This window comes from Panthera leo, chromosome E2 (assembly GCF_018350215.1).
Source record: "Panthera leo isolate Ple1 chromosome E2, P.leo_Ple1_pat1.1, whole genome shotgun sequence".
NCBI classification, from domain to species: Eukaryota; Metazoa; Chordata; class Mammalia; order Carnivora; family Felidae; genus Panthera; species Panthera leo.
In genome coordinates this window covers 7,046,529-7,071,195 of record NC_056693.1, presented here as the reverse complement: position 1 = coordinate 7,071,195, position 24,667 = coordinate 7,046,529, and the positions used below count along the sequence as shown (strand labels likewise).

General features: G+C 44.9%; 1 protein-coding gene and 1 non-coding gene across 2 annotated transcripts in view; both read left to right on the top strand.

Annotated features, from left to right (window-relative positions):
• The first annotated feature begins 1,644 nt into the window (after nucleotides 1–1,644).
• ZNF175 (zinc finger protein 175) overlaps nucleotides 1,645–24,667 on the top strand; it is a 34,020-nt gene continuing 10,997 nt past the window's right edge. Inside the window, exons 1-2 of the mRNA XM_042918261.1 lie at nucleotides 1,645–1,798; nucleotides 5,192–5,452. Coding sequence (XP_042774195.1) covers nucleotides 5,303–5,452 — 150 coding nt within the window. The 5' untranslated portion in view covers nucleotides 1,645–1,798; nucleotides 5,192–5,302. The remainder of the gene's footprint in view (nucleotides 1,799–5,191; nucleotides 5,453–24,667) is intronic.
• Nucleotides 15,688–15,812, top strand: LOC122209227. The gene has a single exon (XR_006197507.1). It is a non-coding gene; the product is annotated as a small nucleolar RNA SNORA28 (small nucleolar RNA).

Sequence of the window (24,667 nt, the reverse complement as noted above, 5' to 3'; positions counted from 1 at the left end):
CCAGTTCCCTTCTAGTGTATTCATTAAACTTCTATTTCCTTTGTTCTGCCTTGGGTGGATTCTTTCACTACCCATGCCACCACGCGGCTTTCACACAAATCCGGTTAGGTACCCTGCCAAAAGCACAACTTTATGAAACAAGAAACTGAAGAACAGAGGGGTTAACTAACTTGCCCAAATCTGAACAGCTGGCTTCAAACGCAGGGAGTCCAGCTCCAGAATCTTTGTACTGGATTATTATACATACATTATACATAATACATAAATGATGTGGAAATATTGGGGTTTGGAGCTGATCACCAAGAATTCTTAAGATGTCTTTGGGGCACAAAAGGGTTTTTATATTAAAGCACGGGGACAGGACCCAAGGGCAGAAAGAGCTGCATTGGGGTTGTGAGGAGTGACTGATTACATACTTGGGAATTGGGAGAAGTAAAGATTGGGAAAGTTTCCAAAAGGATTTTCATATGCTAAAGAAGATGTTCGGGATCCCGGAAGTCTTAGCTACCGCAAGCTAAGATTGTTTTTCCCTCTAGCAAAGCAGTAACATTAAAACAGTCGGGAGTTCCTAGAGGAACATCCTACTCACCTGTCTCAAGTATCTGTCAATGGGCTGCAGGTTATAAGGAAATTTAATTTTATCTACTTTTCCTTCTGCCTTTGTTCCCCACAACAGCAAATGCCTACAGAACTTTGTAAATAAATAATTAGACAATGGGGACTGAGAAACAGAAAGAGAGGAATTACTTCTGAACACTAGGTCTGGCTTTGTCTCTCTCTTTCTGTCTCTACCATTTTCTTACCACAGCTGCAGCACACTGGGGAATGGCTCCTCTCTATCAGTCCTGAAGGGCCAGTCCCTGTGTTTGGTCTCCGTGATTGTCAGCAACTCCTGCCAGACTAAGCTGGACCCTTGAGAAGCAAGCCCCCAGCCTACCCAGTCCTCAGAGCCTGGGGTCCCAGCTGCCTCCAGGGGAATCTGGTGATGGATGGAGAGTTTGAGTGCCAGACTCAACACCCTCTGGGATCCCGTTTGCCTCTCACCATTAGCATCTCTGTTGCAGGGTGAGTTGTGGTAGGGAAGAGGGAGCAGAACACCTGGATTTTGAGCATTTATTTATTTTTCATTTTTTAAAGCTTTCTTTAAAATTGTTTATTTCTTAAGATTTTATTTTTAAGTAAACTCTACACCCAGTGCGGGACTCCAACTCACAACCCAGAGATCAAGAGTCGCATGCTCCACCGACTGAGCCAGCCAGGCACCTCCTGAGTGTGGAGTTTTAAATCAGTGTGAAAATACAAAGAAAAGGTATTTTTCGGGATATACAATGCCAGTGTCTCCTAGAAATACATATGCAAACAAGTAAGTAATACATCTGCCAAGGTGGGATGGATCCCAAGACTTGGTGAGGTTGCAAACGCCCTCCCTGGCTGTACGGAATGGAAGTCTTTGGAAAATGGCGGCCTCCGGTATCATAATCCTCATGGACGCGGCCATGTCCTTCCCTTGACAACCGCTGTAAGAAGATGAACCGCCGAATAGACTGTAGTGCGCCATGATAACTACTGGCAGGGCGTGGCCTCACGGCTTCTACTAAGCCTGCGCACCATTCAATCGCCGGAGCGCCAAGAAACGCCCACGGGAATCGAACCCAGGCCGGAAGTGGCCCAGCGCGGCCATTTCGCTTAGGTTGTTAACTGGGTCTAACCTGTCCGTCGCCTGCGTGGGACGCTGCGGTGATTTAGGATGTCAGCAGTGGACGTCCTGTGGGGCCAATGAGGGGAACTCGGCTCTGCGGTGAGTGTGACGGGCTCGGGGGACGAGTGGCGAGGGTCTGCGAGTGATGGGGTCTTTAGTGACGGGAGCTGTGGGGTAGGCGGCGGCTGCTAATCTGAGTTGGGTGATTGGCTCGGTCATTGTCAGTCTTTGCGTGTTTTCCGTGTGTGTAAGTATTTGGGGGGAACTTAAATTCCAAGTGTGGTTTAATACCAACTTTTATACTGTTGGTCCTTGACAGTCGTTCATTTGAGGACGGCGAACTGGCTTCTTGGACGGGCCTCAGGTGGCACTGGGGACGCTGGGGGAGTGACTCCCTGGAGGCAGTGATTGATGCAGGGGCAAGCGGCTTCAGGGATTGGGGGACTTGGAGGGCCCCATTGTAACATCGGGGACTAGTGTACTTGGGGACCTATAGAAATCAGTAGAGTGGGGCGCTGAGGGTAGCTTATGGGAGCCCATCGACTGGAGGCCTAGGGGATCTGTTGTGGGGGTTTCCAAGGCCTCTCCTTAGGTCCCTGTGGACGTGATAAGGGTCAGAAATTGACAGTGGAACAGATGGATGAGGATCTCCTATTGGGTTGCATTAATTGGAAGCCGGTGTTGGGGATTATTCCGGGTCCTGTGCAACTCAGTCCCTGGGAGAGAGACATTTCTTGGCAGCCTGTGGAGCCTGGCTGTGACCGTGTTGTGTCGGGGGAGGCATTAGGCGACCTTCTGGCCATCCTGTGGTTCACTCTTCGGGGATTTCTGGAGGCCCTTGCTGTCATGACTGCATTTGGGTGCGGCGTTGGAAGGCAATTTATTATGTATTGTCAAGACATGGTAGGTGATGGGGTCCTGATGCATGTCTGCAGGTTTGGGGGTGAAGGTAGGGGTTAAGTGCAGTAAACTTACTTTATTTTGGGAGGGAGAGGTAGAGAGCAAGCAGGGGAGGGGCGGAGAGAGAATCCCAAGCAGGCTCGGCTCGGTCAGCGTGTAGCTGGATGCTGGGCTCGAACGCAAAAACATTGAGATCATGACCTGAACCGAAACCAAGAGTCAGGCGCTTAACCGCCTGAGCCACGCAGGCGCCCCATAAGTACAGTAAATTTAAGTTTTATCTTTGTTAGAAAAGTCCGGGCTGTCTAGGGTGTTGTGGATGGGCACGGAAATGTCCAGAAGCTTAGACACACCACCGTGGCCGGCTCAAAGCCTCAGCTCTCTGAAGACAATGGGAGAAAGAGATGGTGTTTATGGAAGCTGACCGGGTAGGGGACCACGTGGGATAGAGGCAGCTGTGTGCAATTTAGGAGGCACACCTGGGGCGCTCAGTCGGTTAAGCATCTGACTTCGGCTCGGGTCATTATCTCACGGTTGGTGAGTTTGAGCCCCGAGTCGGCCTCTGTGTTGACAGCTCGGAGCCTGCTTCGGATTCTGTGTCTCGCTCTCTCTCTCTCTCTCTGCCCCCTTCCCCGCTCACTCTCTGCCTCCCTCTCTCTCGCTCAAATATAAATAAACATTGAAAAATAATGTTTAAAAAAAAAAAAAGGCAGAGGAAGGTCTGGTTCTCTTTCCTTCCTTCTGAGTGACCGCAAGGCAAATTATGTAACAGCACTCAGCTTCAGTTTCCTCATCCACAAAATGGGTAGAATCGTGATGGTAATGTTTAGTTGACAGGGTTACGTGCAAATAGAACCAGGTACCTGATAACCTTACTTAACTTGCTGATTTTTATCCAGCGTTCACCGCGTGCCGCGCAGGTGCTGGAGGCGTCGTAAGCCTCATCAGCACGCACCAGTTTCCCGTCGCCTGTGATAAAAACTTGCATTTCCATTTTGGAAACTGCAGTTAAACTAATATCTTCATATTCTCACAGCTAAAAGGTGGCAGAGCTGCAATTCAACCGTCCTCTAGAGCAAACTCTTACTGTGATTAGGATCTTGGGGCGCCTGGGTGGCTCAGTGGGTTGAGTCTCCGACTTCGGCTCAGGTCACCATCTCGCGGTCCGTGAATTCGAGCCCCGCGTCGGGCTCTGTGCTGACGGCTCAGAGCCTGGAGCCTGCTTCAGATTCTGTGTCTCCCTCTCTCTCTGACCCTCCCCCCAGTCGTGCTCTGTCTCCCTCTGTCTCAAAAATAAACGTTAAAAAAAAAGTTAAAAGAAAAAAACCTAAAAAAAAAAACTGGGATCTTCTGAGCTTTTATTCCATAGCAGTGGGGTTTTGGAGTGGTGGTGGGGGTTCAGAGCTGACGGCCAAGAAATCTTCAGGGGCGCCTGCGTGGCTCATTTGGTTGAGCGTCTGACTTCGGCTCAGGTCATGGTCTCGCGGTTTCTGGATTCGAACCCCGCGTCAGGCTCAGTGCTGACAGCTCAGAGCCAGCAGCCTGCTGCGGATTCTGTGTCTCCCTCTTTCTCTCTCTCTCTGCCCCTCCCCCGCTGGTGCGTGCATGCACGTGTTCTCTCTCTCTCTCTCTCTCTCTCTCTCTCTCAAAAATAAACATTAAAAAAAAAAATCTTGAGACAGAGGTCTTTGATACACAATGGTGATTTTATTAAAGCATGGGAACAGGACCCGTGGGCAGAAAGAGCCGCACTGGGGCTGTGACAGGTGACTGATTATATACTATGGAGTTGGGGGAGGGAAAGGCAAAAGGGAGGTTTCCAAAAACGATTTTCATGCGCTAAAGAAAAGAAGACTCATAAGATACTAGAAGCCTAGCTGTTGTTAAGCTAAAGTTGTTTTTTTTCTAGCAAAGCATTAAGACTGTAGGGAGTTCTGGGAGGAATGTTTCACTCTGGCCTCCATGCACTGCAGGTTATAAGGAAATTTAATCTTATTTACCGTTTCCTTCTTGCCTTTGTTCCCCACATCTTTATGCAGGGGAGGGTGATGTTAAGGCTCCAGGAGACTGAGTCTGGGTTTCTGGAGGTTAGGCTATTGATAAGATTGTCTTTTTCTTGTAATTTACCAAGACTTACGTAAACACGTAAACCCACGGGATTCCTGTCCTGCTTGACTGTGACCTCGGTCAGTTAACCATTCGTTTTCCCTTTTCCTTTGTTCTTGGGCAGCCACAGGTGCCTGAGGGATATCACATGTATCCCACCTGGTGGGGGTGGGGGTTGCGGATGTTAGCTTGCCTTATGATTCCACATCAATAGTATCTAGCATAGGGGCACCTGGGTGGCTCAGTCAGTTAAGCGTGGCTCAGGTCATGATCCCAGGGTCGTGGGATCAAGCCCCGCATCAGGCTCTGTGCTGACAGCTTGGAGCCTGCTTGGGATTCTGTTTCCCTCTCTTTCTCAAAATAAATAAATAAATAAACATTTAAAAAAAATTATGTCTAGCACAGTGGCCTTCCCCGAAGGACTCTCGAAAATACTTGCATGGAGCAAATGTTCGATGAATGACTGTGTGGGTGTTCCCTTTCCAGGACTTACCGGTGGCTCTGCAGAGCCCCCGGATCAGACCACACCAATGACGCTGCCGGTCTCCTTAGAAGCCCAGCCAGACTCTCCCCCGCAGCTCTGACTGAAGCCTCCAGATGCCCACCCAGCTTTGGGCTCCCGGGAAGAAAGGACTTGCCCACAAGAGAGACCGAGAAGTGAAGCCTAGAGGAGACATGACTGCTGGCGAGAATTTGCCCCAGAGGTCCCAGGCCCTGGGTTCAGAGGAGCAGGATGGACCATGCGAGGTAAGCAGGAGCCACTCCAGGGACAGTTTCCAGAAATTGAGGGCAGATACAGAAAGCAGCAGATTCTGGACTTTGTGTCGCTCAGACCATGTGCATCCGCCTGCTGAGGGCGGGCCACGGGGGCTGATGTCCCCTCGTTCACAGGCCATCTGTATTGTAGAGGAAACCAAACCGGGCTGATGGAGGGGAGGGTTGGCCCTGGGGCAGAGGAAGAGGAAAAGGTAGCTCCTGATCCAGGTGAGAAGCCCCAGCCACTGGCAGGGAAATGCGAAACTTCATCCACCACTGGGTGTGTCCGCGTGTTCTCAGCCGCTTGCCCCCTACCTGACTTCTCTTTACCTGCTGGCAGGGGTTTGCTTGGTTTCCCGTCTCCGCATGGTTTACAGGAACATAGCATACTAGAGCAAGAACTGCCTTCTAAGGACACGTGTGGGTTTTCCTGTTTTCACGATGAATAAAAATGCCAGAGAATAGTGTTTCTAAGTTGCCCCCAGATATTAATATTTAATATATGGAAATAAGAAAGAAAGATTCTTGGGTATACTCAAGACTTCCTAAATTACAAGTTAGTCTGTATTTAAAGACATTGTGTGTTGTTGTTTTTTTTTAATTTTTTTTTTTTTTAACGTTTATTTATTTTTGAGACAGAGAGAGACAGAGCATGAACGGGGGAGGGTCAGAGAGAGGGAGACACAGAATCCGAAACAGGCTCCAGGCTCTGAGCGGTCAGCACAGAGCCCGACGCGGGGCTCGAACTCACGGGCTGTGAGATCACGACCTGAGCCGAAGTCGGACGCTTAACCGACTGAGCCACCCAGGAGCCCCAAGACATTGTGTGTTTTAAAACAGTAATGGATGGCCATAATAATAAACCGTGTGTCACTGCCTTGTGATGGGTTTATAATCAGTTACAGAGAGATGTCCTGTTTTTTAAGTATAGTAAATGCATGGGTTATTACCACTGTGAACCAACATACTGTGAGAAGATTATATATTTCAATTATGTTTAAAATCCACTCCACCTGACAGAAACATTTGATAATAGAAAACATCAAAGAACATTAAAACTATTAAAAATAAATGCCGAGTAAAAATCATTTAAAAATTAAAAGATATTGCCGCAGATACTTAAAAGTCATTCTTTTTTAAAAAATGTTTATTTTGGGGGCGCCTGGGTGGCTCAGTCGGTTAAGCGGCCGACTTCGGCTCAGGTCATGATCTCGCGGTCTGTGAGTTCGAGCCCCGCGTCGGGCTCTGTGCTGACAGCTCAGAGCCTGGAGCCTGTTTCAGATTCTGTGTCTCCCTCTCTCTGACCCTCCCCTGTTCATGCTCTGTCTCTGTGTCAAAAATAAATAAACGTTAAAAAAAAAAAAAAGTTTATTTTTTGGGGCGCCTGGGTGGCTCCCTCGGTTAAATGTCTGACTTCGACTGAGGTCATGATTTCAGGGTTCGAGGGTTTGAGCCCCTCATCGGGCTGTGTGCTGACAGCTCAGAGCCTGGAGCCTGCTTCCGATTCTTTGGCTCTCTCTCTGCTCTCTCTCTGCCCCTCCCGTTTGCACTGTCTCCTCTCTCAAATACATAAATAAAAACTTAAAATGTTTATTTCTTTTTGAGAGTGAGAGTGTGAGCAGGGAAGGGGCAGAGAGAGGAAGACAGAGAATCCCAAGCAGGCTCTGCACTGTCCACACAGAGAGCCTGATGTGGGGCTTGAACTCCGAAACCATGAAGTCATGACCTAAAATCAGGAGTCAGACGCTTAACCTACTGAGCCACCCAGGTGCCCCCTAAAAGGCATGCCAAAAATGAAAAGGTAAAACACCCAAATTTCACCCAGAACTGTCCAAGATCTTTGTTGTGTGACTGTTAGTTTGCTCGGGCTGCCGTCACGAAGTGCTACAGCCTGGGTGGCATAAACAACAGAAATGTATTTTCTCATGATTCCAGGGGCTGGAAATGCAAAGTCAAGATGTCATCAGGGTTCTTCCTTCTGAGGCCTCTCTCCCTGGCTTGTAGATGGATGGCTTCTGACTGTCCTCGTGTGATCTTCCCTCTGTGGGGGTCTGTGTCTCATTTCCTTTCCTTTTTTTTTTCTTCTTTTTTTCCCTTAATGTTTACTTATTTATTTTGAGAGAGGGAGAGAGGATCCAAAGCAGGCTCCTCACTGGGGAGGAGCTCGATTTCATGAACTGAGATCGAGACCTGAGCTGAAATCAAGTCAGCTGCTAAACTAGCAGCTTAACCAGCTGAGCCACCCAGGTGCCCCTTAATCTTTTATCAGGACCCCCAGTCATACAGGATCAGAGCCCACTCTACTGACCTCATTTTAACTTGGTTACCTCTTTTATTTATTTTTTTGAACGTTTCTTTATTTTTGAGAGAGAGGTAGAGACAGTGCCAGCGGAGAAGGGTGGGGCAGAGAGAGAGAGACACACACACACGTACACAGAATCCGTAGCAGGTTCTAGGCTCTGAACCCACAAACCACGAGATCATGACCTGAGCCAAAGTCAGACAGACAATCAACTGAGACACCCAGGCTTTTAAAAGACCATGTCTCCATGGTACTGGGGGTTAGGACTTCGCCATAAGAATTTTCTTGGGTGCGGGGAGCTTGGAGGGGAGACACAGTTGAGCCCATAAACGGTGACAAACAGTACATCGTACGTAAATGCCTTTCCTTTTGCCTTGATATGTGTTGAACTGTTAAGAGCAGGATTGAAAGCGTGTTCAAGTGGGTGTTATGATACATGTTAGTTACTTCATATCGGCTCATTTCCTTTTAGATGATGAAAATAATTTTGCCGGCTTGCCCTGGTTTTCGTTTTGCCGTTTCAGTAGATCCTCCCGTTGCTAATTCAGATTTTCACTCAGCTTCTCTGTTCGTGTTAGGCTATTTGCCACCAACATTCGCATAGTCTTTTCATCGTGGTCTTCCCTCGGCTTCTGCCAATATTGTGTTGTTATTCTCTACTTTTTAAGCCTGTTAATCTGATCAAAAATAAATAGATGCCACGACTGCTTTAATTTGTATTTTTTACGTTGTTGTTGCTTTATTGGTCTTTTTAAATTGGAGTATAGGGGCGCCTGGGTGGCTCAGTGGGTTGAGTCTCCGACTTCGGCTCAGGTCACGATCTCGCGGTCCGTGAGTTCGAGCCCCGCGTTGGGCTCTGGCTGATGGCTCAGAGCCTGGAGCCTGCTTCCGATTCTGTGTCTCCCTCTCTCTCTGCCCCTCCCCTGTTCATGCTCTGTCTCTCTCTGTCTCAAAAAATAAATGTTAAAAAAAAAAAAAAAATTTTTTTTTAAATTGGAGTATAGTGACACAATGGTACATTGGTAACAAGTGTACAACATATTAAATTGACAAGTGCTGTCATCTGTCACCACAAGTGTTCCCCACGCTGTATCTTTTATCCTTGAGACTCACTGGTTCCATAGCTGGAAGCCTGTACTCCCCACTCCCCACCTTTGCCCATCTCCCCATCCTCCTCCCCTTCGGCAGCCACTAGTTCTCTGTGTTTATGGGTCTGTTTCTACTTTGCTTGTTCATTCGTTTTGTTTTTTAGATTCCACATACAGGTGAAATCATACGGTATTTGTCTCTGACTTATTTCACTTAGCGCAAGACCCTCCCGGTCTATACACGGTATATACACACACGTATGTCTAGCATTTATACGCACACCACATCTTCTTTATCCATTCACCTGTTGATAGATACTTAGGTTGCTTCCATATCTTGGCTGGTGTAAATAATGTTGCAATAAACAGAGATTACCTCTTAAAAGACTGTGTCTCCAAATACAGGCACACTCTGAGGTACTGGGGGTTAGGACTTCGACAAGTCCTAACCTTTTCAAGTCAGTGTTTCCATTTTCTTTGGGTAAATATCCAGTAGTGGAAATACTAGATTGTGTGGTATTTCTATTTTTAATTTTTAGGGGACCCTTCGTGCTGTTTACCACAGTGGCTGCACCCATTTACGTTTCCACCCACAGTGCATGAAGGTCCTTTGGTCTCCACATCCTTGCCAACACTTGTTACTGTCTTTTTGTTTTTTTGTTTTGTTTTTGTCTTTTTATATGAAAGTTGTCAAATTGGTTTCCATACAACACCCAGTGCTCATCCCAAAAGGTGCCCTCCTCAATACCCATCCCCCACCCTCCCCTCCCTCCCACCCCCCATCAACCCTCAGTTTGTTCTCAGTTTTTAACAGTCTCTTATGCTTTGGCTCTCTCCCACTCTAACCTCTTTTTTTTTTTTTCCTTCCCCTCCCCCATGGGTTTCTGTTACGTTTCTCAGGATCCACATAAGAGTGAAACCATATGGTATCTGTCTTTGTCTATATGACTTATTTCACTTAGCATCACACTCTCCAGTTCCATCCACGTTGCTACAAAGGGCCAGATTTCATTCTTTCTTATTGCCAAGTAATATTCCATTGTATATATAAACCACATCTTCTTTATCGATTCGTCAGTTGATGGACATTTAGGCTCTTTCTATAATTTGGCTATTGTTGAGAGTGCTGCTATAAACATTGGGGTACAAGTGCCCTTATGCATCAGCACTCCTGTATCCCTTGGGTAAATCCCTAGCAGTGCTATCGCTGGGTCATAGGGTAGATCTATTTTTAACATTTTCAGGAACCTCCACACTGTTTTCCAGAGTGGCTGCACCAGTTTGCATTCCCACCAACAGTGCAAGAGGGTTCCCGTTTCTCTACATCCTTGCCAGCATCTATAGTCTCCTGATTTGTTCATTTTAGCCACTCTGACCGGCATGAGGTGGTATCTCAGTGTGGTTTTGATTTGTATTTCCCTGATGAGGAGCGACGTTGAGCATCTTTTCGTGTGCCTGTTGGCCATCCGGATGTCTTCTTTAGAGAAGTATCTATTCATGTCTTCTGCCCATTTCTTCACTGGATTATTTGTTTTTCAGGTGTGGAGTTTGGTGAGTTCTTTATAAGTTTTGGGTACTAGCCCTTTGTCCGATATGTCATTTGCAAATGTCTTTTCCCATTCCATCGGTTGCCTTTTAGTTTTGTTGATTGTTTCCTTTCCTGTGCAGAAGCTTTTTATCTTCATGAGGTCCCAATAGTTCATTTTTACTTTTAATTCCCTTGCCTTTGGGGATGTGTCAAGTAAGAAATTGCTGTGGCTGAGGTCAGAGAGGTTTTTTCCTGCTTTCTCCTCTAGGGTTTTGATGGTTTCCTGTCTCACATTCAGGTCCTTTATCCATTTTAAGTTTATTTCTTTGTGAATGGTTTAAGAAAGTGGTCTAGTTTCAACCTTCTGCACGTTGCTGTCCAGTTCTCCCAGCACCATTTGTTAAAGAGACTGTCTTTTTTCCATGGGATGTTCTTTCCTGCTTTGTCAAAGATTATTTGGCCCTACTTTTGTGGGTCTAGTTCTGGGGTTTCTATTCTATTCCATTGGTCTATGTGTCTGTTTTTGTGCCAATACCATGCTGTCTTGATTACAGCTTTGTAGTAGAGGCTAAAGTCTGGGATTGTGATGCCTCCTGCTTTGGTCTTCTTCAAAATTACTTTGGCTATTCGGGGTCTTTTGTGGTTCCATACAAATGTTAGGATTGCTTGTTCTAGCTTTGAGAAGAATGCTGGTGCAGTTTTATTGGGATTGCATTGAATGTGTAGATAGCTTTGGCTAGTATTGACATTTTGACAATATTTATGCTTCCAACCCATGAGCACGGAATGCTTTTCCATTTTTTTGTATCTTCTTCAGTTTCCTTCATAAGTTTTCTATAGTTTTCAGCATACAGATCTTTTACGTCTTAGGTTAATTCCTAGGTATTTTATGATTCTTGGTGCAATTGTGGATGGGATCAGTTTCTTTGTCTTTCTGTTGCTTCATTATTAGTGTATAAGAATGTAACTGATTTCTGTACATTGATTTTGTATCCTGCGACTGTGCTGAATTCATGTATCAGTTCTAGCAGACTTCTGGTGGAGTCTGTCGGGTTTTCCATGTATAATATCGTGTCATCTGCAAAAAGTGAAAGCTTAACTTCATCTTTCCCAATTATGATGCCTTTGATTTCCTTTTGTTGTCTGATTGCTGATGCCAGAACTTCCAACACTATGTTAAACAACAGCGGTGAGAGTGGACATCCCTGTCGTGTTCCTGATCTCAGGAAGAAAGCTCTGAGTTTTTCTCCATTGAGGATGGTATTAGCTGAGGGCTTTTCATAAATGGCTTTTATGATGTTTAAGTATGTTCCTTTTATCCCGACTTTCTCAAGGGTTTTTATTAAGAAAGGATGCTGAATTTTGTCAAATGCTTTTTCTGCATCGATTGATGGGATCATATGGTTCTTTTCTTTTGTTAATGTAATGTATCACATTGATTTGTGAATGTTGAACCAGCCTTGTAGCCCAGGAATGAATCCCACTTGATCATGGTGAATAATTCTTTTTATATGCTGTTGAACTCAATTTGCTAGTATCTTGTTGAGAATTTTTGCATCCATATTCATCAGGGATATTGGCCTGTAGTTCTCTTTTTTTGCTGGGTCTCTGGTTTGGGAATCAAAGTAATGCTGGTTTCATGGATTGAGTCTGTAAGTTTTCCTTCCCTTTCTATTTTTTGGAACAGCTTGAGAAGGATAGGTATTATCTCTGCTTTAAATGTCTGGTAGAATTCCCCAGGGAAACCATCTGGTTGGTTATTGGGAGACAACCATCTCTTATTTGTGGGAGATTTTTGATAACTGATTCAATTCCTTCGCTGGTTATGGGTCTGTTCAAGCTTTCTATTTCCTCCTGATTGAGTTTTGGAAGTGTGTGGGTGTTTAGGAATTTGTCCTTTTCTTCCAGGTTGTCCAGTTTGTTGCCATATAATTTTTCATAATATTCCCTGATAATTGCTTGTATCTCTGAGGGATTGGTTGTAATAATTCCATTTTCATTCATGATTTTATCTATTTGGTTCATCTCCCTTTTCTTTTTGAGAAGCCTGGTTAGAGGTTTATCAATTTTGTTTATTTTTTCAAAAAGCCAACTCTTGGTTTCATTGATCTGCTCTACAGTTTTTTTAAATTCTATATTGTTTATTTTTGCTTTGATCTTTATTATTTCTCTTCTGCTGGGTTTGGGGTGTCTTTGGTGTTCTGCTTCTATTTCCCTTAGGTGTGCTGTTAGATTTTGTATTTAGGATTTTTCTTGTTGCTTGAGATAGGCCTGGATTGCAATGTATTTTCCTCTCAGGACTGCCTTCACTGCATCCCAAAGCATTTGGATTGTTGTATTTTCATTTTTGTTTGTTTCCATATATTTTTTTAATTTCTTCTCTAATTGCCTGGTTGACCCACTCATTCTTTAGTAGGGTGTTCTTTAACCTCCATGCTTTTGGAGGTTTTCTAGACATTTTCCTGAAGTTGATTTCAAGTTTCATAGCATTGTGGTCTGAAAGTATGCATGGTATGACCTCAATTCTTTTACACTTATGAAGGGCTGTTTTGTGACCCAGTGTGTGATCTTGGAGAATGTCCCATATGCACTCGAGAAGAAACTGTATTCTGTTGCTTTGGGATACAGAGTTCTAAATGTATCTGTCAAGTCCATCTGGTCCAATGTATCGTTCAGGGCCCTTGTTTCTTTATTGATCCTGTGTCTAGATGATCTATCCATTGTCGTAAGTGGGGTATTAAAGTCCCCTGCAATTACTACACTCTTATCAATAAACTTGCATATGTTTGTGATTAATTGTTTTATATATTTGAAGGCTCCTGTATTCAGTGCATAGAACTTTAATTGTTAGCTCTTCCTGATGGATAGACCCTGTAATTATTATATAATGCCCTTCTTCATCTCTTGTTACAGCCTTTCATTTAAAGTCTAGTTTGTCTGATATAAGTATGCCTACTCCAACTTTCTTTTGACTTCCAGTAGCATGATAGATAGTTCTCCATCCCCTCACTTTCAATCTGAAGGTGTCCTCAGGTCTAAAATGAGTCTCTTGTAAACAGCAATTAGATGGGTCTTATTTTTTTTTACCCATTCTGACACCCTGTGTCTTTTGGTTGGAGCATTTAGTCCATTTACAATCCAGTGTTATTATTGAAAGATAGGGGTTTAGAGTCATTGTGATGTCTGTAGGTTTCATGCTTGTAGTGATGTCTCTGGTCCTTTGTGGTCCTTGCAACATTTCACTCACAGAGTCCCCCTTAGGATCTCTTGTAGGGCTGGTTTAGTGGTGATGAATTCCTTCAGTTTTTGTTTGGGAAAACCTTTATTTTTCCTTGTGTTCTGAATGACAGACTTGCTGGGTAAAGGATTCTCGGCTGCAAATTTTTCCTGTTCATCACATTGAAGATTTCCTGCCATTCCTTTCTGGCCTGCCAAGTTTCAGTAGATAGGTCTGCCACTAGTCTTACGGGTCTCCCTTTATAAGTTAGAGCGTGTTTATCCCTAGCTGCTTTCAGAATTTTCTCTTTATCCTTGTATTTTTCCAGTTTCACTATATGTCGTGCAGAAGATCGATTGAAATCACGTTTGAAGGGAGTTCTCTGCGCCTCTTGGATTTCAATGCCTTTTTCCTTCCCCAGATCAGGGAAGTTCTCAGCTATGATTTGTTCAAGTACACCTTCAGCCCCTTCTCTCTCTTCTTCTTCTGGAATTCCTATGATATGGATATTGTTCCATTTGATTGCATCACTTAGTTCTCTAATTCTCCCCTCATACTCCTGGATTTTTTTAATCTTTTTCTCAGCTTCCTCTTTTTCCATAATTTTGTCTTCTAATTCACCTATTCTCTCCTCTGCCTCTTCATTCCGTGCTATGGCCGCCTCCATTTTATTTTTCACCTCATTTATAGCATTGTTTAGCTCCTTGTGACTATTTCTTAGTCCCTTGATCTCTGTAGCAATAGATTCTCTGCTGTCCTCTATGCTTTTTTTCAAGCCCAGTGATTAATTTTATGACTATTATTCTAAATTCTTGTTCCGTCGTATTGCTGAAATCGTTTTTGATCAATTCGTTAGCTGTCGCTACTTCCTGGAGTTTCTTTTGAGGAGAATTCTTGTTTCGTCATTTTGGGTAGTCCCTGTGGTGGCTCCAAACTGCAGGGCACTTCCCCTGTGCTGTGTGGAGTAACTTGTGTTGGTGGGCGGGGCTGCAGTGAGACCTGATGTCTGCCCCCAGCCCACTGCTGGGGCTACAGTCAGCCTGGTGTGTACCTTATCTCCCCCTCTCCCAGGGGCAGGACTCACTGTGGAGTGGTGTGGCCCCTGTCTGGGCTACTTGCACACTGCCAGGCTTGTGGTGCTGCTTCGATGGGATCTGGCGTATTAGCCGGAGTGGATCCGCAAGGTGCACAGGGGCGGGAGAGGCAGGCTCAGCGCGCTTTGCCTTCGGTGGTCCGCTTCGGGAGGGAGGCAGACCTGTCGGAGGGATGGATCCCCAGAAGCACAGCGTTGGGTGTTTGCGTGGTGCAAGCAAGTTCGGTGAGGGGAACAGGTTCCCTCTGGGATTTTGGCCGAGGGATGGGAGAGGGATGGCGTTTGCCAGGGCCTTTGTTCCCCACCATGCTGGGCTCTGTCCTCCGGGGCTCAACAACTCTCCCTCCCGGTGTCCTTGCCCTCCCCACTCTCCGAGAGCAGACCTGTTGACTTTTAACATTCCAGATGTTAAGTCCCGCTGGCTGTCAGAACACACTCGGTCCGGCCCCTCCACTTTTGCAAGCCAGACTCAGGGGCTCTGCCTTGCGGGGCGGACTGCCCCCCCACCACCCCAGCTCCCTTCTGCCAGTCCGTGTAGCGCGCACCGCCTCTCCACCCTTCCTACCCTCTTCCATGGGCCTCTCCTCTACACTTGGCTCCGGAGAGTCCGTTCTGCTCGTCTTCTGGCGGTTTTGTGGGTTATTTAGGCAGGTGTGAGTGGAATCTACGCGATCGGCAGGACGAGGTGAGCCCAGCGTCCTCCTACGCCACCATCTTCCTGTTACTGTGTTCTTGATACTAGCCATCCTGACAGGTGTCAGGCATATTTTTTGGGTGTGAATTAACTTTTTTCTTGCCGTTTGATTTATATTCTATGTTTATATTTTATATTTTTGTTTGTCTCGGCCTCTGGTTTTCAAATATATTTTATACTCATCACGCATATATGTACATTTCTAAGACATTTGGTACTTTTTCCTTTGCAGGTGGTTTTGGTTTTATTTGTACATAGAAAAGATTGTTTTGCTAGGCTTGTAAATAATAACAGCTGTCTTTGCAAGCACCACTGTGTGGCAGATGATGGAAATTGTGTGACACAGTATAAGCTTCCTCTCCTGGAAGGTCTGTCCTGTTCCACTTACCTCTCCTCCCAAAGACCAGCTGTTACATAGGCTTACACAGTGTTCCAGCTTAAAACAAACAAACAGCTGTCAGCATTGTCTCTTCTCCTTAGAGGCAATGAACTTTTACCCTATTAACTAAATATTTTGGTATTTACTTCCTGATCTTTTAATGACACTCTTACACAGCTGTGTGATACTGAGATTCAGGAGAAACGAGATATTTGGTCTTCATTCATGGTTCCTGGCTCACAGCCCCCCAGATCCTTGGAATTTTCCTGAGCCCTAAGCAGCAGGGGCATCTTCTGTCATAATGTTTGGTCTTGTCTTCAGTTCCTGGCAAAAAAGCCAAACCCTTTAGAGCCACAACCCTGGTGTGTGTCAGCCCCTGTCCACCACTATTGGGTTTATACAAGTAAGGGGAATTTTGGAAATCCCCTAAGGATGGTGGTTGCCAAGGGAACCAGCCCTGTGATTGGAGGGTCGGGGCTTCCAGCCCCACCTCTTCACCTCCAGAGATGGGGGAGGGGCTGCAGGTGGAATCAGTGACCCAAGGCCAAGTCAATCACAGCTATGTAATAAAGCTTCCAGAAACACCCAAGAGGGTGGGGTTTGGGAGCCGCCAGGTGGGGTGGAGGTGCCCCGAGAGTGGCTCACTGGAGGGGAGCATGGGAGCTTTAGCCCCCTTCCCGCACACCCCCTGCCCAGGGCATGTCTTCACCTGGCTGTTAATTCATATCTTTTACTATCTTTATAGTGAGTGATCCAATGGAGTAAATGGGTTTCCTTAATTCCTCGAGCTGCTCTAGCATGGTTTTTTGTTTTGCTTTTTTTTAATGTTTGCTTATTTTTGAGAGAGAGAGAGACAGCATGAATAGGGGAGGGGTAGAGAGAGAGGGAGACACAGAATCCGAAGGAGCTTCCAGGCTCCAGGCTCCAAGCTGTCAGCACAGAGCCCGATGTGGGGCTCGAACTCACAAACCATGAGCTCATGACCTGAGCCAAAGTCGGACACCTAACCCACTGAGCCACCCAGGCGCCCCTTCTCTAGCATGTTAATTGAGCCCAAGAAGGGGGTCATGGGAACCTCTAATTCCAGCCCCCCACCCCCTTGCTGATCAGAAGCACGGGTGATAGCCGGGGCTTCCAGGAGAGTGCCCTCACCTGTGGGATGTGACGCCACCTCCAGGTAGATGGCGTCAGAATTAAGTTGAGCTGTAGGCCACCCCACTGTAGGGATCCCGCCTGGTGGTGTGAGGGGATCCCCCTTCCTCCACCCATATGGTGGAACTTGGTCCAGAAAAAAAAAAAAAAAAAACACTACCTCAGAGTCTGCTTGGGTTGCCATTGAGCATCTTTATTTTATTTTTTTGATTAAAAAAAAAGTTTAATGTTTATTTTTGAGAGAGAGTGAGTGGGGGTGGGGCGCAGACACACACACACACACACACACACACACACACACACACACAATCCAAAGCAGGCCTTAGGCTCCAGGCTGGGTGCCATCAGCACAGAGCCCAATGTGGGGCTCGAACCCATGAACCTGAGATCATGACTTGAGCTGAAGTTAGAGGCTTAACTGCCTGAGCCACCCAGGCACCTGGCATCTTTCGCGTTCTTCCACCCGCAGCACTCACGTGCATGCCTTCATGCCTACTCTTCCTAGAGGGCAGCTTCTGCTCAGAGTAGTATTCCCGGTTTTGTTTTGTTTGGAAGTTTGTTTATTTTTGAGAGAGACAGACTCCCAGGCAGGCTCTGCATGGCAGCTCGGAGCCTGACGCGGGGCTCGAACTCATGAACTGTGACGCTCAACTGACTGAGCCACCCAGGCGCCCTCACAGTCCCTGTTGTAAAGGGAAATCGCTTCTCCTGCGTGGCTCCTTTACCCACACAGAACACGGCACCTCTGCCTCTCCTGGTCACCAAATGCGTGGAGATTCTTCCCCACAGCCGCTCATTTCCCTGGGATACCAGCTGGGTGTCCTCCAGTTTGTCAGTAGAAACTCCTGGGATGCCACGATTTGGTCACAGGCGAGGGGAAGCTTTGCTGCCACGATATGCAGACTGGGGAGACCACAGCCTTCGGCTGTGAACGGAAAGCCCACTCCAGAGGGGAAGGTTTAGGCTTAAATAGGCAAAACCCGCAAGTTTGTCCCCTTGTCGAGGGTGGTCAGACCCCAGACTTCAACCTCAGGAGCAGACGACAAGCAGGACCCAGCCCTCCGTTTCCGGCAGTGGCTCCAGGGTGTGGCGGCTGAGGAGGAGCACGATACCGTGTGTCTTCCCATGAATTTTGCTGAATTTTGTGCAGGCCCATGGCCACAGGCCATGCTGACTTTTATTCTTCAGGGTCATCTGGCCTGGTGAAAATTTCTGTTTTCTCTCCCTTGCCATGAGGGAACCCATCTTGTCCTTTAGCTGTTGCTGTCTGATTATTGGGGTCTTTTGTTCTCAGTGTTAAAAAAAAGTTTTTTTCTTGGGGCGCCTGGGTGGCTCAGTCGGTTGAGTGTCTGACTTCGGCTCAGGTCATGATCTCGCAGTTCATGAGTTCAAGCCCCACGTCGGGCTCCGTACTGACAGCTCAGAGCCTGGAGCCTGCTTCAGATCTGTGTCTCCCTCTCTCTCTGCCCCTTCCCCACTCATGTTCTGTCTCTGTCTCTCAAAAATGAATAAACGTTAAAAAAATTTCTTTTTTTCTTTAAGTGTATTTATTTTGAGAGAGAGCAAGCATGAGCAAGAGGGAGGGCGGAGAGAGAGAGGCAGAGAGAATCCTAAGCAGGCTCTGTGCTGTGAGCACAGAGCCTGGCGCGGGGCTCAAACTCATGAATTGGGAGATCGTGACCTGAGTAGAAATCAAGAGTCGGACGCTTAATCAACTGAGCCACCCAGGTGCCCCTTTTGTTATCATATTGAACTCCATTCTGGCACTGTCTAACCATAGATAGGGTCAGATCCCACAGGGTAAGGGCTCAGCCTACAAGACAGCCCCTCTTCCCCAACTTCAGATGCCAACCAAAACACCAGGGGCCTTCGGAGGTTCCCAGGATCCCCGCCTTGGGTTTAGTTAATTTTCAGGAGTAGCCCCCAGAATCCAGGAAACCATTATTACGATACCCATTTGCTGCAAAGGATATTAAGTAATAAGAATCAACAGCCAGATGAAGAGATCCATCAGGTGAGATTCCAAAGGAGCTTCTGTCCCCAGTCAGAGGCCCCGCAGGGTGCCCTGGGGACTGGATCTGGTTCTGCAGTCGGGAAGCTGTCCAGACCCCGCCCTTGTGGGTGTTTATGGAGGCTTCATGACACAGGCAGGGTGCACAAAATCATCGGCCATTGGCCATTGTCCACCTCCAGCCCCTCCCCCCTCCCTGGAGGTTGGGGGTCAGTTCTAACCCTCTAGTCACTGCTCTGGTTCCCCTGGCAACCAGCCCCCCATTCCTAAAACTCAACTCATCAACATAATAAGAGGACACCTTTATCACTCTTCCTCACTTAAGAAATTTCAAGGGTTTGGGGCACATGGGTGGCTCAGTCACTTGAGTAGCAAACTTTTGCTCAGGTCATGATCTCACAGCTCATGGGTTCGACCCTGCATCGGGCTTTGTGCTGACAGCTCAGACCCTGGAGCCTCCTTCGGATTCTGTGTTTCCCTGTCTCCTTGCCCTGCCCCTGCTTGCACTCTCTTTCTTTCTATCAAAAATAAAATCAACATTAAAAAAAGTTAAAAAGTTTTCAAGGTTTTTTGTTTTTGTTTTTGTTTTTAATTTACATCCAAATTAGTTAGCATATAGTGCAACAATGATTTCAGGAGTAGATTCCTTACTGCCTCTTACCCATTTAGCCTCCCACAACCCCTCCAGTAACCCTCAGTTTGTTCTCCATATTTATGAGTCTCTTCTGTTTTGTCCCCCTCCCTGTTTTTATATTTTTGCTTGCCTTCCCTTCATCTGTTCTGTCTTAAATTCCCCATATGAGTGAAGTCATATTTATCTTGCTCTAATTTCGCTTAGCATAATACCCTCCAGTTCCATCCATGTAGTTGCAAATGGCAAGATTTCATTCTTTTTGATTGCCGGGTAATACTCCATTGTATATATATACCACATTTTCTTTATCCATTCATCTGTCGATGGCCATTTGGGCTCTTTCCATACTTTGGCTATTGTTGATAGAGCTGCTATAAACATGGGGTGCATGTGTCCCTTCGAAACAGCACACCTGTATCCCGTGGATAAATGCCTAGTAGTGCAATTGCTGGGTCGTAGGGTAGTTCTATTTTTAATTTTTTGAGGAACCTCCATACTGTTTTCCTGAGTGGCTGCACTAGTTTGCATTCTCACCAGCAGTGCAAAAGAGGTCCTCTTTCTCCCTGTCCTTGCCAACATCTGTTGTTGCCTGAGTTGTTAATGTTAGCCATTCTGACAGGTGTGAGGTGGTATCTTTTTTTTTTTACAATTTTTTTAAATATATGAAATTTATTGTCAAATTGGTTTTCATACAACACCCAGTGCTCATCCCAAAAGATGCCCTCCTCAATACCCATCACCCCCCCTCCCCTCCCTCCCACCCCCATCAGCCCTCAGTTTGTCCTCATTTTTTAAGTCTCTTATGCTTTGGCTCTCTTCCACTCTAACCTCTCTTTTGTTTTTTTTCTTCCCCTCCCCCATGGGTTCCTGTTAAGTTTCTCAGGATCCACATAAGAGTGAAACCATATGGTATCTGTCTTTCTCTGTATGGCTCATTTCACTTAGCATCACACTCTCCAGTTCCATCCACGTTGCTACAAAAGGCCATATTTCATTCTTTCTCATTGCCACATAGTACTCCATTGTGTATATAAACCACAATTTCTTTATCCATTCATCAATTGATGGACATTTAGGCTCTTTCCACAATTTGGCTATTGTTGAGAGTGCTGCTATAAACATTGGGGCACAGGTGCCCCTATGCATCAGTACTCCTGTATCCCTTGGGTAAATTCCTAGCAGTGCTACTGCTAGGTCATAGCGTAGGCCTATTTCTAATTTTTTGAGGAACCTCCACACTGTTTTCCAGAGTGGCTGCACCAGTTTGCATTCCCACCAACAGTGCAAGAGGGTTCCCGTTTCTTCACATCCTCTCCAGCATCTATAGTCTCCTGATTTGTTCATTTTGGCCACTCTGACTGGTGTGAGGTGATATCCGAGTGTGGTTTTGATTTGTATTTCCCTGATGAGGAGCGACGTTGAACATCTTTTCATGTGCCTGTTGGCCATCCGGATGTCTTCTTTAGAGAGGTGTCTATTCACGTCTTCTGCCCATTTCTTCACTGGATTATTTGTTTTTCGGGTGTGGAATTTGGTGAGCTCTTTATAGATTTTGGATACTAGCCCTTTGTCCGATATGTCATTTGCAAATATCTTTTCCCATTCCGTTGGTTGCCTTTTAGTTTTGTTAATTGTTTCCTTTGCTGTGCAGAAGCTTTTTATCTTCATGAGGTCCCAATAGTTCATTTTTGCTTTTAATTCCCTGGCCTTTCGGGATGTGTCAAGTAAGAAATTGCTACAGCTGAGGTCAGAGAGGTCTCTTCCTGTTTTCTCCTCTAGGGTTTTGATGGTTTCCTGTCTCACATTCAGGTCCTTTATCCATTTTGAGTTTATTTTTGTGAATGGTGTGAGAAAGTGGTCTAGTTTCAACCTTCTGCACGTTGCTGTCCAGTTCTCCCAGCACCATTTGTTAAAGAGACTGTCTTTTTTCCATTGGATGTTCTTTCCTGCTTTGTCAAAGATTAGTTGGCCATACTTTTGTGGGTCTAGTTCTGGGGTTTCTATTCTATTCCATTGGTCTATGTGTCTGTTTTTGTGCCAATACCATGCTGTCTTGATGATTACAGCTTTGTAGTAGAGGCTAAAGTCTGGGATTGTGATGCCTCCTGCTTTGGTCTTCTTCAAAATTACTTTGGCTATTTGGGGCCTTTTGTGGTTCCATATGAATTTTAGGATTGCTTGTTCTAGCTTCGAGAAGAATGCTGGTGCAAGTTTGATTGGGAGTGCATTGAATGTGTAGATAGCTTTGGGTAGTACTGACATTTTGACAATATTTATTCTTCCAACCCATGAGCATGGAATGTTTTTCCATTTCTTTATATCTTCAGTTTCCTTCATAAGCTTTCTATAGTTTTCAGCATACAGATCTTGTACATCTTTGGTTAGATTTATTCCTAGGTATTTTATGCTTCTTGGTGCAATTGTGAATGGGATCAGTTTCTTTGTCTTTCTGTTGCTTCATTATTAGTGTATAAGAATGCAGCTGATATCTGTACATTGATTTTGTATCCTGCAACTTTGCTGAATTCATGTATCAGTTTTAGCAGACTTAGGGTGGAGTCTGTTGGATTTTCCATGTATACTATCATGTCATCTGCAAAAAGTGAAAGCTTAACTTCATCTTTCCCAATTTTGATGCCTTTGATTTCCTTTTGTTGTCTGACTGCTGATGCTAGAACTTCCAACACTATGTTAAACAACAGCAGTGAGAGTGGACATCCCTGTCGTGTTCCTGATCTCAGGGAAAAAGCTCTCAGTTTTTCCCCATTGAGGATGATGTTAGCTGTGGGCTTTTCATAAATGACTTTTATGATGTTTAAGTATGTTCCTTCTATCCCGACTTTCTCGAGGGTTTTTATTAAGAAAGGATGCTGAATTTTGTCACATGCTTTTTCTGCATTGATTGACAGGATCATATGGTTCTTTTCTTTTATTAATGTGATGTATCATGTTGATTGATTTGTGAATGTTGAACCAGCCCTGCAGTCCAGGAATGAATTCCGCTTGACCATGGTGAATAATTCTTTTTATATGCTGTTGAATTCGATTTACTAGTATCTTATTGAGAGTTTTTGCATCCATATTCATCAGGGATATTGGCCTGTAGTTCTCTTTTTTTACTGGGTCTGTCTGGTTTAGGAATCAAAGTAATACTGGCTTCATAGAATGAGTCTGGAAGTTTTCCTTCCCTTTCTATTTTTTGGAATAGCTTGAGAAGGATAGGTATTATCTCTGCTTTAAACGTCTGGTAGAAATCCCCTGGGAAGCCATCTGGTCCTGGACTCTTATTTGTTGGGAGATTTTTGATAACTGATTCAGTTTCTTCGCTGGTTATGGGTCTGTTCAAGCTTTCTGTTTCCTCCTGATTGAGTTTTGAAAGTGTGTGGGTGCTTAGGAATTTGTCCATTTCTTCCAGGTTGTCCAGTTTGTTGCCATATAATTTTTCATAATATTCCCTGATAATTGCTTGTATCTCTGAGGGATTGGTTGTAATAATTCCATTTTCATTCATGATTTTATCTATTTGGGCCATCTCCCTTTTCTTTTTGAGAAGCCTAGCTAGAGGTTTATCTATCAATTTTGTTTATTTTTTCAAAAAACCAACTCTTGGTTTCATTGATCTGCTCTACAGTTTTTTTTAGATTCTTTATTGTTTATTTCTGCTCTGATCTTTATTATTTCTCTTCTTCTGCTGGGTTTATGGTGTCTTTGCTGTTCTGCTTCTATTTCTTTTAGGTATTCTGTTAGATTTTGTATTTGGGATTTTTCTTGTTGCTTGAGATAGGCCTGGATTGCAATGTATTTTCCTCTCAGGACTGCCTTCGCTGCATCCCAAAGCGTTTGGATTGTTGTATTTTCATTTTCGTTTGTTTCCATATATTTTTTAAATTTCTTCTCTAATTGCCTGGTTGACCCATTCATTCTTTAGTAGGGTGTTCTTTAACCTCCATATTTTTGGAGGTTTTCCAGACTTTTTCCTGTGGTTGATTTCAAGCTTCATAGCATTGTGGTCTGAAAGTATGCATGGTACGATCTCAATTCTTGTATACTTCTGAAGGGCTGTTTTGTGACCCAGTATGTGATCTATCTTGGAGAATGTTCCGTGTGCACTTGAGAAGAAAGTATATTCTGTTGCTTTGGGATGCAGAGTTCTAAATATATCTGTCAAGTCCATCTGATCCAATGTATCATTCAGGGCCCTTGTTTCTTTATTGACCGTGTGTCTAGATGATCCATTTCTGTAAGTGGAGTGTTAAAGTCCCCTGCAATTACCACATTCTTATCAATAAGGTTGCTTATGTTTGTGAGTAATTGTTACATATTTGGGGCTCCCATATTCGGTGCATAGACATTTATAATTGTTAGCTCTTCCTGATGGATAGACCCTGTAATTAATATATAATGCCCTTTTTCATCTCTTGTTACAGCCTTTCATTTAAAGTCTAGTTTGTCTGATGTAAGTATGGCTACTCCAACTTTCTTTTGACTTCCAGTTGCATGATAGATAGTTCTCCATACCCTCACTTTCAATCTGAAGGTGTCCTCAGGTCTAAAATGAGTCTCTTGTAGACAGCAAATAGATGGGTCTTGTTTTTTTATCCATTCTGACACCCTGTGTCTTTTGGTTGGAGCATTTAGTCCATTTACAATTCAGTGTTATTATTGAAAGATAGGGGTTTAGAGTCATTGTGATGTCTGTAGGTTTCATGCTTGTAGCAGTGTCTCTGGTACTTTGTCTCATAGGATCCCCCCTTAGGATCTCTTGTAAGGCTGGTTTAGTGGTGATGAATTCCTTCAGTTTTTGTTTGTTTGGGAAGACCTTTATCTCTCCTATTCTAAATGACAGGTTTGCTGGATAAAGGATTCTTGGGTGCATATTTTTTTTCTGTTCATCACATTGAAGATTTCCTGCCATTCCTTTCTGGCCTGCCAAGTTTCAGTAGAGAGATCTGTCACGAGTCTTATCGGTCTCCCTGTATATGTTAGAGCACGTTTATCCCTAGCTGCTTTCAGAATTTTCTTTATCCTTGTATTTTGCCAATTTCACTATGATATGTCGCGCAGAAGATCAATTCAAGTTACGTCTGAACGGAATTCTCTGTCCCTCT